This window comes from Penicillium bovifimosum (genome assembly GCF_028826915.1).
Source record: "Penicillium bovifimosum strain IBT 22155 chromosome Unknown utg000002l_segment0_segment0, whole genome shotgun sequence".
NCBI classification, from domain to species: domain Eukaryota; kingdom Fungi; phylum Ascomycota; class Eurotiomycetes; order Eurotiales; family Aspergillaceae; genus Penicillium; species Penicillium bovifimosum.
Window position 1 is genome coordinate 4,824,712 of NW_026622711.1, and position 10,748 is coordinate 4,835,459.

At 50.9% G+C, this 10,748-nt stretch overlaps 3 protein-coding genes across 3 annotated transcripts; 2 read left to right on the forward strand and 1 right to left on the reverse strand.

Moving 5' to 3' along the window:
* Window positions 1-96: 96 nt before the first annotated feature.
* N7515_003027 (Arf family guanine nucleotide exchange factor SEC7) lies at window positions 97-6,016 on the forward strand (the record flags this gene model as incomplete). Its single annotated transcript, XM_056663771.1, has 4 exons — window positions 97-1,856; window positions 1,912-4,187; window positions 4,246-5,623; window positions 5,680-6,016. The coding sequence occupies 4 exons, from the start codon at window positions 97-99 to the stop codon at window positions 6,014-6,016; spliced, it is 5,751 nt and encodes a 1,916-aa protein (XP_056525884.1).
* A 162-nt stretch (window positions 6,017-6,178) lies between these two features.
* Window positions 6,179-7,001, reverse strand: N7515_003028 (bifunctional precorrin-2 dehydrogenase/sirohydrochlorin ferrochelatase MET8; the record flags this gene model as incomplete). The annotated part of the gene is made up of 3 exons (XM_056663772.1): window positions 6,179-6,305; window positions 6,363-6,844; window positions 6,909-7,001. 3 exons carry the CDS (start codon window positions 6,999-7,001, stop codon window positions 6,179-6,181), a joined length of 702 nt encoding a protein of 233 aa, XP_056525885.1.
* A 172-nt stretch (window positions 7,002-7,173) lies between these two features.
* Window positions 7,174-8,863, forward strand: N7515_003029 (ribose phosphate diphosphokinase subunit PRS1; the record flags this gene model as incomplete). The annotated part of the gene is made up of 5 exons (XM_056663773.1): window positions 7,174-7,432; window positions 7,489-7,498; window positions 7,552-7,672; window positions 7,727-8,781; window positions 8,833-8,863. The coding sequence occupies 5 exons, from the start codon at window positions 7,174-7,176 to the stop codon at window positions 8,861-8,863; spliced, it is 1,476 nt and encodes a 491-aa protein (XP_056525886.1).
* Between the last annotated feature and the right edge of the window lie 1,885 nt (window positions 8,864-10,748).

Below are 10,748 nucleotides of genomic sequence, written 5' to 3' on the forward strand. Positions count from 1 at the left end.
ACATGTGCAACCGCGACTGTTCTGAGCTTCCCCACACGTTTGCTTGTTCGATGTTTTTGGTCTAATTAGATCACTCCGCCCGGAGTCACACTGACAATGGCGGACACCGAACCCGGCTCTGAGCCGACCCAATCCATTGAAATGCCCGAGAAACCCGTGGAGACCCCCGATGTATCTTCTACAATAGTGAACTCAGACGAGCCTACATTGCCCGAGCATACCGAACCAGAAGACCCGAACCAGGAGGAAGGTGATGAAGTGGCCAAGGAGGAGGGAGTTGAAGAGAAACCAGACGTGCCGCCTAAGGATGACCCTGAACAGGCTGAACAACAGCCCCAAGCAGACGGTCCGCCCACCATTCAGGAACCGTCCGCGGAGGACAATGCAACGGAACACAGGTTGCGATCCGATTCGCGCTCAACAACTGCTACATTCATGACGCAGCGATCCGGTCCGGTCAGCTCGACAGTCTTTATCGTGACGGCCCTGGACAATATTGCTGCCTCGCGGGACGCCCGGCGGGACAAAAAGTTGGAGGAAGCCACACAGGTCGCTTTGACCAACATCAAGCAACTCGACGGACAAGCAATTGACCCGGAGCTCATCTTCCGCCCTCTTCATCTGGCGAGCAAAGCGCTCAGCATCCCTCTGCAGGTAACTGCGTTGGATTGCATCGGAAAGCTAATCACATACTCCTATTTTGCATTCCCGTCCGCAGAAACGGCAAATCAACCCAACCCTGAGCAGCCTCCACTTATCGAACGCGCGATTGATGCAATCTGCGACTGCTTTGAGAATGAAGCCACGGCGATTGAGATTCAACAACAAATCATCAAGTCGCTGTTGGCCGCCGTCCTAAACGACAAGATCGTGGTGCATGGAGCTGGTCTCCTGAAAGCCGTCCGTCAAATCTACAACATTTTCATTTACTCCAAATCCAGTCAAAACCAACAGATCGCCCAGGGGTCGCTTACACAAATGGTCGGCACGGTCTTTGAGCGAGTGCGAGTACGGTTGGACCTCAAAGAGCTTCGCCTGCGAGAGTCGGTAAAGCCATCTTCATCCATCGACGCATCGGCCAGTGACGTGGGTCAAAATTCAGAAGTGGCTTCTGTGTCTCCAGCAGATCAACCGGTGTCCAAAGAGCCCACCGCCGAGAAACTCACTTTGCAGAGTTTCGAGTCGCCCAACGAGGTCACCTCTGTCAATGACAATGCCCCAACTACGGTCACCCGCGCTAAGCGATCGGCGAGGCGATCGATGTCAGGAATCCTCGAGGAGAAGGACGATGATAGCTCGGCCGAGGACGATGTGGATGACATCTATGTCAAAGATGCTTTCTTGGTTTTCCGAGCGCTCTGCAAGCTGAGCCATAAGGTCCTGACTCATGAGCAGCAGCAAGATGTCAAATCCCAGAACATGAGATCGAAGCTACTTTCACTGCATTTGATTCATTATTTGATTAACAACCACACCGCGCTATTTCTCTCTCCTCTAGCAGCAATCAAGAACAGCTCATCCAGCGCGGGTGGCATGAATCTCCTGTTGGCTGTGCGGCCTCATTTATGTCTGAGTCTAAGTCGCAATGGCTCCAGCGCGGTGCCTCATGTCTTCAAAGTTTGCTGTGAGATTTTCTGGCTGATGCTTAAGGACATGAGAGTCATGATGAAGAAGGAGCTCGAGGTGTTCTTGAAAGAAATCTATTTGGCCATTCTTGAAAAGCGCGGAGCTCCTGCTTTCCAAAAGCAGTACTTCTTGGAGATTTTGGAGAGGCTAGGTAGCGACCCACGGGCTCTAGTTGAGATCTATCTCAACTACGACTGTGATAGGACGGCATTAGAGAATATTTTCCAAAAGTATGTGTTGTTAGATTCTATCCCATCTCTTTTGGCCATGAACTAACCTCCTCAGTGTCATTGAACAATTGTCACGGTACGCGAGTGTACCGGTTGCAACAACTCCTTCTCAGCAACAACAATACCAGGAACAACACACCAAAATGACAAGCGTTGGGTCTGAGTGGCATCATCGAGGAACTCTACCTCCTTCGTTGACAACTGCCCACATTGTTCCTGCTCCATCACCCCCGATGCCTCACATTCCATCGGAGTACGGTTTGAAGCAGCAGGCTCTGGAGTGTCTGGTGGAGATACTACGCTCACTGGACAACTGGGCGGCGCAGCGCATCGATGAACAGCCCGAGGCAGCTGTCCCGTCGAAACTGATGGACAACTCGCGCGAGTCCTTGGACACAAGCGTACTGGTTTCACCACATCCCGAGTCCTTCGAGGGCGGAACAGGTCGGTCCACACCTATGCCTGAAGACGACCCAAATCAGATCGAAAAAGTCAAGCAGCGCAAAATCGCTCTCACAAATGCCGTGCAACAATTCAACTTCAAGCCCAAGCGTGGCATCAAGGCTTTGCTCCAGGAAGGCTTTATTCAATCCGAGTCTCCTGAAGACATTGCTAGCTTCATGCTACGCACTGACCGCATTGACAAAGCTATGCTGGGAGAGTATCTTGGCGAGGGCGAGCCGGAAAACATCGCCATCATGCACGCCTTCGTTGATCTGATGGATTTCGGGAAGCGGCGCTTTGTTGATGCCCTACGCTTTTTCTTGCAGCATTTCCGCCTACCTGGTGAGGCTCAAAAGATCGATCGCTTCATGCTCAAGTTCGCCGAACGTTACACGACTCAAAATCCCAATGCCTTCGCCAATGCTGACACGGCGTATGTACTTGCATATTCGGTGATTCTACTCAATACGGATCAGCACAGCACAAAAATGAAGGGCCGCCGAATGACCAAGGAAGATTTCATCAAGAACAACCGTGGTATTAATGACAGTCAGGATTTGCCGGCTGACTACCTTGGAGCCATCTATGAGGAGATCGGAAGCAACGAAATTGTGCTATATACCGAGCAGGAACATGCTGCTAATTTGAACCCTCAACCTGCCGCTCCAACTGGCCTTGCCACAAGAGCCGGGCAAGTATTTGCTACCGTCGGGCGAGACCTCCAGGGTGAAAGATACGCACAGGCTTCTGAGGAAATGGCCAACAAGACAGAACAACTCTACCGTTCCCTTATTCGAGCCCAACGCAAGACCGCAGTCAAAGACGCGCTTTCGCATTTCATTCCAGCAACGTCAGAACGTCATGTTGGGTCAATGTTCAACGTTACCTGGATGTCTTTCCTGTCTGGTTTGTCCGCCCCAATGCAGGACACGTCGAGCCTGGAAACCATCCGGCTCTGTATGGAGGGACTCAAACTGTCTATCCGGATCAGCTGTGCCTTCGGCTTAGAGACTCCTCGTGTCGCATTTGTGACTGCTTTGGCGAAGTTCACCAACCTTGGAAACGTAAGGGAGATGATGGCCAAGAATGTCGAAGCTTTGAAAGCCTTGCTCGATGTCGCTTTCACGGAGGGCAATCATCTCCAGAGCTCATGGCGGGATGTTCTGACTTGCGTCAGTCAACTTGATCGGCTACAACTTCTGAGCGATGGCGTCGATGAGGGATCGCTGCCTGATGTTTCCAGGGCTCCCTCATCGGTAGATAACTCTCGCAGATCCATGCAGAGCACACGGCGGGCTCGCCCCCGCTCTGTTAATGGGCCAGCTGGCTTCCGTCCAGAAATTGCTATCGAGAGCCGTTCGGCAAACATGATTCGTGGTGTGGACCGTATCTTCACCAATACCGCAAACCTGTCGCATGAGGCCATCATCGATTTTGTCCGGGCCTTGAGCGAGGTCAGCTGGCAAGAAATTCAGTCTTCCGGTCACACTGATTCGCCCCGCACCTACAGCTTGCAGAAGCTAGTCGAGATCAGTTACTATAATATGACTCGAGTCAGGATTGAATGGTCTAAGATTTGGGACGTCTTGGGTCAACACTTTAACCAAGTCGGCTGCCACTCCAACACTACGGTTGTTTTCTTCGCGTTGGATTCGCTCCGACAACTCTCAATGCGGTTCATGGAGATCGAGGAGTTGCCTGGTTTCAAGTTCCAAAAGGACTTCCTTAAGCCATTTGAGCATGTAATGGCGAACAGCACCAGCGCTGCTGTCAAGGACATGATTCTGCGGTGCCTTATCCAGATGATCCAGGCCCGTGGTGACAATATCCGTTCCGGGTGGAAGACCATGTTTGGCGTCTTCACGGTTGCAGCACGGGAACCTTATGGTAAGGATTGCTTGCTGGTATTACTCCGTCTCTCGTTCGTCACTAACGCATCGAACAGAAGCCATCGTCAACATGGCCTTTGACCATGTAACCCAGGTCTACAACACCAGATTTGGCGTAGTGATCACCCAAGGCGCTTTTGCGGACCTTATCGTTTGCCTGACTGAATTCTCGAAGAACTCCAAGTTTCAAAAGAAATCGCTGCAGGCAATCGAGACCCTCAGATCTACTGTCACCAAGATGCTGCGTACCCCGGAATGTCCCTTGTCACACCGTGGTGCCTCGGCGGCTACCTTCCAGGACAATGGAACCAATCTTGCCAAACAACTTACACGCCAATCTCAAGAGGAGCAGTTCTGGTATCCCATTCTCATTGCATTCCAGGATGTACTAATGACTGGCGATGACCTCGAGGTCCGTTCACGGGCACTTACATACCTCTTTGATACGCTGATCCGACACGGCGGCGATTTCCCTAGGGAATTTTGGGATGTCCTCTGGAGACAGCTGCTCTATCCAATCTTCGTTGTCCTGCAGTCTAAGTCCGAAATGTCCAAGGTTCCAAATCACGAGGACCTTTCGGTCTGGCTGTCTACGACAATGATCCAGGCGCTGCGAAACATGATCACCCTCTTCACACACTATTTCGAAGCCTTGGAGTATATGCTGAGCCGGTTTTTGGAACTGTTGACGCTATGCATCTGTCAAGAAAATGACACAATTGCACGCATTGGAAGTAATTGCTTGCAACAACTTATTCTGCAGAATGTCACCAAGTTCAAGCAGGAACATTGGTCCCAAATCGTTGGAGCTTTCGTGGAGCTATTCAGCAAGACGACCGCTTATGAACTCTTCACGGCTGCTGTTTCGATGTCGAAACCTACAGAAACAGTGAATGGAGACTCGGCGCAGTCTCCGGGTGCGGCTGCTACAACGGGAGATCTTCCTGAGACCAACGGGTCCCAAAGCACATCATCTTTCCAGGATCATGCAAATCCTCCTGTGCAAAGTGAAGCCCGCGCCGAATTAGAAGATTATCGCCCTGAGTCGGACCAGCAGCAACCAGCGGCTGTCACTGCCGCTCGACGTCGGTATTTCAACCGTATAATCACGAACTGCGTGCTGCAGCTTCTCATGATTGAGACCGTTCATGAGCTTTTCTCAAACGAGAATGTCTATGCAGAGATCCCAAGTGTTGAGCTTCTCCGGCTCATGGGACTGCTGAAGAAGAGCTATCAGTTCGCGAAGAAATTCAACGAGGATAAGGACTTACGCATGCAACTTTGGCGCCAAGGCTTCATGAAGCAGCCTCCCAATCTGTTGAAACAAGAGAGCGGCAGTGCCTCTACCTACGTGCGTATCCTTTTCCGGATGTACCACGATGAGCGGGAAGAGAGACGAAGCAGCCGCGCAGAGACCGAGGCTGCACTGATTCCGTAAGTTGACTCTACCTACCATCCTGTCTTGTGTTGTTTCTTGCTAACCTCATTAGACTCTGTGCGGATATCATTGGCTGTTTCGTTCGTCTTGAAGAGGACACCCAGCATCGCAACATAGTAGCTTGGCGTCCAGTGGTGGTCGATGTCATTGACGGATATACCAACTTCCCGCAGGAAGACTTTGATAAGCATATCGAGACATTTTACCCGCTCGGCATCGAGTTGCTGAGTCGTGATCTTAACCCGGAGATTCGCGTTGCTCTTCAGTCTCTGCTACGTCGGATTGGCGAGGTCCGACTGGGCATTGCGCCGCCCAATCCCTTAGACGCCCCTATCAGCCCGCGCAGCTCCGTCTCCCAGAAGGCGGCTCGCCGTGATAGCGATGTCTAATTGTGTCTGCTTGATTTTTGGATATCATTGCCGGCCTAATCTTTCAAGCGTTTTATAGCCCTATTCGGGTCTCGTGTTGTTCCACAGGACATTTTGTTTTACTTTTAGACGTCCATAGGTGTTGTATTGATAAGAACAGATATCTCTTGAATTTCTCGCTGTCTATTTTTGTATTTCCTGTGATGTTGGTATCTTCCCTGATTCGTAAAAGGACAATACACTGTCCATGTCCTTCTCGGTCATCTGTACGAGCTCCTCTAAGCTCCACGATTCACAGACACCGGACATCCTATGGACGTTAGCTACCACATAGTCCTGCATAGAGGGCCAGAATGCAGTAACTCACCACTTCATCCTCTTCGGACCTTGCTCTGGATTGGGTGCAACCTCCCGGAGCTTCTTCCGCAGCTTTCCAACATTCTCGATGGCAGCTCCCATATTGGCCGGTAAGGTCTCGGCGATCTTCTTGCGCACGATGCTAGCCAGCTTAGGCCCGTTCCCATTGGTGCTGACCATAATCTGCAATGGTCCATCACGATGGACACTGCCGAAGTAGAAATCGCATTCGGGCGGAACATCGGCGATATTGGCTGCAATTCGTCTCTCCTTGCAGAGCTTCCAGACCTGACTTGAGGCCTCCGGATCGTCAATGGCGCAAAGCACCATGTCCACATTATCAAGGTCGGACGGCTCAAAGTTCCGATCAATGTGTGCAACTTGTTTTGCAGTTACTCGGAAAGCTACTTCATCGTTGAGTCCAGAAGCAGGACAAACCACAGTGACCCGAGCATCGGCATTGAGGGTATGCACAATGCGCCCCGCAGCAACCTATTCGGAGATATATAGATCAGCCACAGCTTGCATATAGCTTCGTATCATAGCAATCATGTACCTCGCCACCTCCGATGACTAGCACATGCTTGTCTTTGACCTGCCAGGCTAAAATCAAGGAGCCTCCGCCTTGTATTTCTGGAAATTTTGACATGGTGGGGGGGATGTGGTGATGCAACATCCAACCCCGTCCATCGGCCTCGGAAGGAAAAAACTCAATACGGTGAACGGTTCAGACCTGTCTAGCAACTTTCCCGAAACTTTTCCCCGATTTTTTTTTCTTCTTCTCTTTCTCTTTCCCTCACGTCACTCATGTTTTTTACATCATGCGGGGCGTTCAGATATTCTCGGGAAATTCCCATCCACGTCTCGCAGAGACTATTTGCGAGCGACTGGGCACTGTTCCAGCCAAAGCTAACTTAGGAAAATTTGCCAATGGCGAGACGAGTGTCAACATCGATACCTCGGTGCGAAACCAGGATGTCTATATCATCCAGAGTGGAAGCGAGAAGATTAACGACAGTGTTATGGAGCTCCTGATTATGATCTCAGCGTGCAAGGGAGGCTCGGCCAAGTCGATCACAGGTATGTCACCATTCACTCCAGGTCCAAGAGCTTGCCCCACTAACTCGTTTTCCTAGCGGTCATGCCGTATGCTGCCCGTCCTGTCTGATTGAAGCGGTGAATGCTGACTCCCGATTGAGATACTTCCCATACTCGCGTCAATCTAAGAAGAAGAGCCACCGTGGCGCCATCACGGCCCGCATGCTAGCCAACCTCCTGACGATCGCCGGCGTGGACCATGTTATCACTATGGACCTACACGTATGTCTCTATGCGATGTTGAGTTTTCTACTATGGATATTGATGGGCTCCTAGGCATCCCAGATGCAAGGGTTCTTCGGAAAGCCGGTCGACAACCTGTTTGCCGAACCGTTCATCGCCCGTTGGATCCGCATGAATGTTGCCGGCTGGAAAGACGCCGTGGTCGTCAGTAAGAATGCCGGTGGAACCAAGCGAGTCACCTCGCTGGCCGATACCTTGAAGCTCAACTTCGGTATCGTGACGACAGATCGTCGGCGCCCAAAGGTTCCCGTGGCCACCATGAGTGACAGCACTGTATTCTTCGATGCCGTGGATGATGATTCACGTATTGCCAAGGAGTCACAGCCTTTTGAGCTTCACATGCACAGTGCTCACAGAGCACCTGCAACACCTCCCATTCCGGAAGAGCGGGAGCCTACCACTCCCCCTTCCGAACGGTACCTGCTGCGCCCAGAGACCCCGCCTGCGGCCCGCCGCCTGTCGGAGTTGGAAGCAGCTTGCGAGTACACGGACGTGCGTGTGCGAGATGTGATCACCGGCCGTCTGGTGCAAGGCCAACTGGTTGATGACGATTATCGTATCAACGAAGAGTCACATTCTGGTGGCACTACACCGGGAGCTGGCAGCAGCAGCCACGATAATACAGACATTATCACTGATGCCATGGCTAACTCCATCATCTCCAACGCCTCGTCGCAGCCTCCCGATCATGCGCTGGGTGGATCTTTTGACGCTGTCGAGTCTGATGATGAAGCCAGTGTCTGCGGCGGCCCCACTGATGAAAGGACCATCACGTTGGTGGGCGAGGTGCGCGATCGATCTGTCTTCCTCGTCGATGACATGATTGACAAGAGCGGATCATGGATTGCGGCTGCAGAGACTGTTGTCAAACGTGGCGGGGCCAGTAAGGTCTACTGCATTGCCACCCACGGACTGTTCGGAGAGAACTCTCTGGACCAGATGGAAGCGTGCCGGTCAATTGACCACATCGTCGTGACTAACACTTTCCCGATCTCACCCTCAATGTTGCGGCGATCGAAGAAGTTGATTGTCATTGACGTGTCGAGTCTCTTGGCGGAGAGCATTCGGAGACACCATTATGGTGAAAGGTTGGTTATTCTCCATAGATGTCGCGTGATCATTCACTAACAATGGAGCAGCGTCTCGGCCCTCTTCCACCTTAACGACTGATGAGGCAGACAGTAGTAATGAGGAAATTTTACGAAACAAACAAGAGCGCCTGGAGTGGTGTCTCTGCATACTGATGCGCAGGTTCCCCTGCAACCGTTGATGACATGATACCTATTTTCTATCCAATGAACAACCCCCTTCCCGGATCTTTCTCCGGTCCATCTCTCTATTCCCCCAGCTGTAGAGTGATCCCAATCCCCCTTCCCCCAAACCAGCGATGCAGTCCACTCTGGGTTCTGCAGGAGCATCTCGTTTCCCACAAGGTGTTCTTAACGGAGCGTTGGCAGATTGAATTGATGTTGTTTTCTTGCTCCATGCTATTTCCTCTTCGGAGGCGAGAGCATGGAGATGTCACCCCTTTCTCAGTTCCTTGGAACACTTGGCCTCGCGGTCGTGGAAGTGGTGCAAGAGGCGATGTCGAACATACATACCGTACTTGAATAGCAAACAATTTACAGTTCCCACTTGACATTTTTTTTTCCTTCTGTGCCTTGATCATGCACCGAGCAAACTTGGCTGGTAGTCGGGTGTATCAGCAGGACGGTTTCCTTCCGAATGATGCCGAATTGTCCGGTTGACTTCGATCCTTTGCCCTTCTCTCGATGCAGTTGGCCGTGATTCTGGAAGCTGGTTTGGTGATTTAGTCGTGGTCTGGCGATCGCCGGGCAGAGAAGATATCTCGACGCAATGGGAGTGTCGGTGTGCACGTTCCCTTTGATCGACAACTATTCCGGAATTATATCTCCCTCTATTAGCTCTCTGTCATCAATGAGACCAGGGTCTTTCCAAGTATAACGTTCTTGTCTTCTCGAACGGCTCTGGCTGGCCCTATTTGCAATTCTTCAGGGGTGACAGATGGATCTCTCACTACATAGTCAAGCCTTCCCTGCAAAACTGTCGGAAATGCAGATATCCCTGTCTCTCCTTGACTACCCCTTTCAGTTGAGAGCTGCAGAACGGACTCGACCATACAACATCGACAACCTCCCGTTGTGTTACCCCAGAGAAAATTCACTGGCATGTCAATGGTATACGGGGGATGGCTCTTGCCGTTTTCTGTGTTCAATTCTTGTACTCTTGTACCATGAGAAAAAGAACTGGGACTTCCCCATGCAGTCGCCGGAGAAGATGGCTAGACTGCAGTCGAATTTCAGAAGAAACAAGTGGATTCTATGGATGTGACAGAGATCCTAAACGAGACAATTACATTTTCCGGTGCGGCTATTCAATAAGCAATTGGGCCAAGCGCCAGCACTAATGCAACGGGTGTCCCGGGCGATCTACAGGGTTGATAGGAGAGGAATGGAAGAGTAGATGAGAATGCCTTATGGAACAGCCGAAATAGCTGAATCGATGAAAGTGGATCTCGGCCCAAGCGCAAATTGATGTATCAATTGACGAGACTTTCAGGGGAAATTCCTAGAAATCCTTAGAGAAGTAGGTTGAACCTGATAAATAGGGTGCAAATACACTGTACGTTACATCTCGAGTTGACCCTATTGAGATTGAATATGCAATCGATCGGACCGGATCGCTGGGAAGAGCCCAAAAGCAAAAAAGACCAAAAGTACCGAGATGATCGATATACGGATCCATGGATAGGTCGAAAGTACCTCGATCTCTTAACCTAACTTAGTTAGTCGATCTCGATCCTTAGCCATGGCTCTGTCATATTTCGACTGACAGTCTCATACTTGGCTTTCGGCTTTTCTTTTTATACGACCCCTATCACTCTCTATGCCCTCGAGATCTCGTGTCTTCGCCTAAACTGCCATGCAATTATAGATCTATTGACTTATAATACCCTTCTATTCCCTATTGTTTTGGATTTTCATTTGTTTTTTATTCTTCCACACTTCATCCCGGTTACATGCGTCGTCACGGC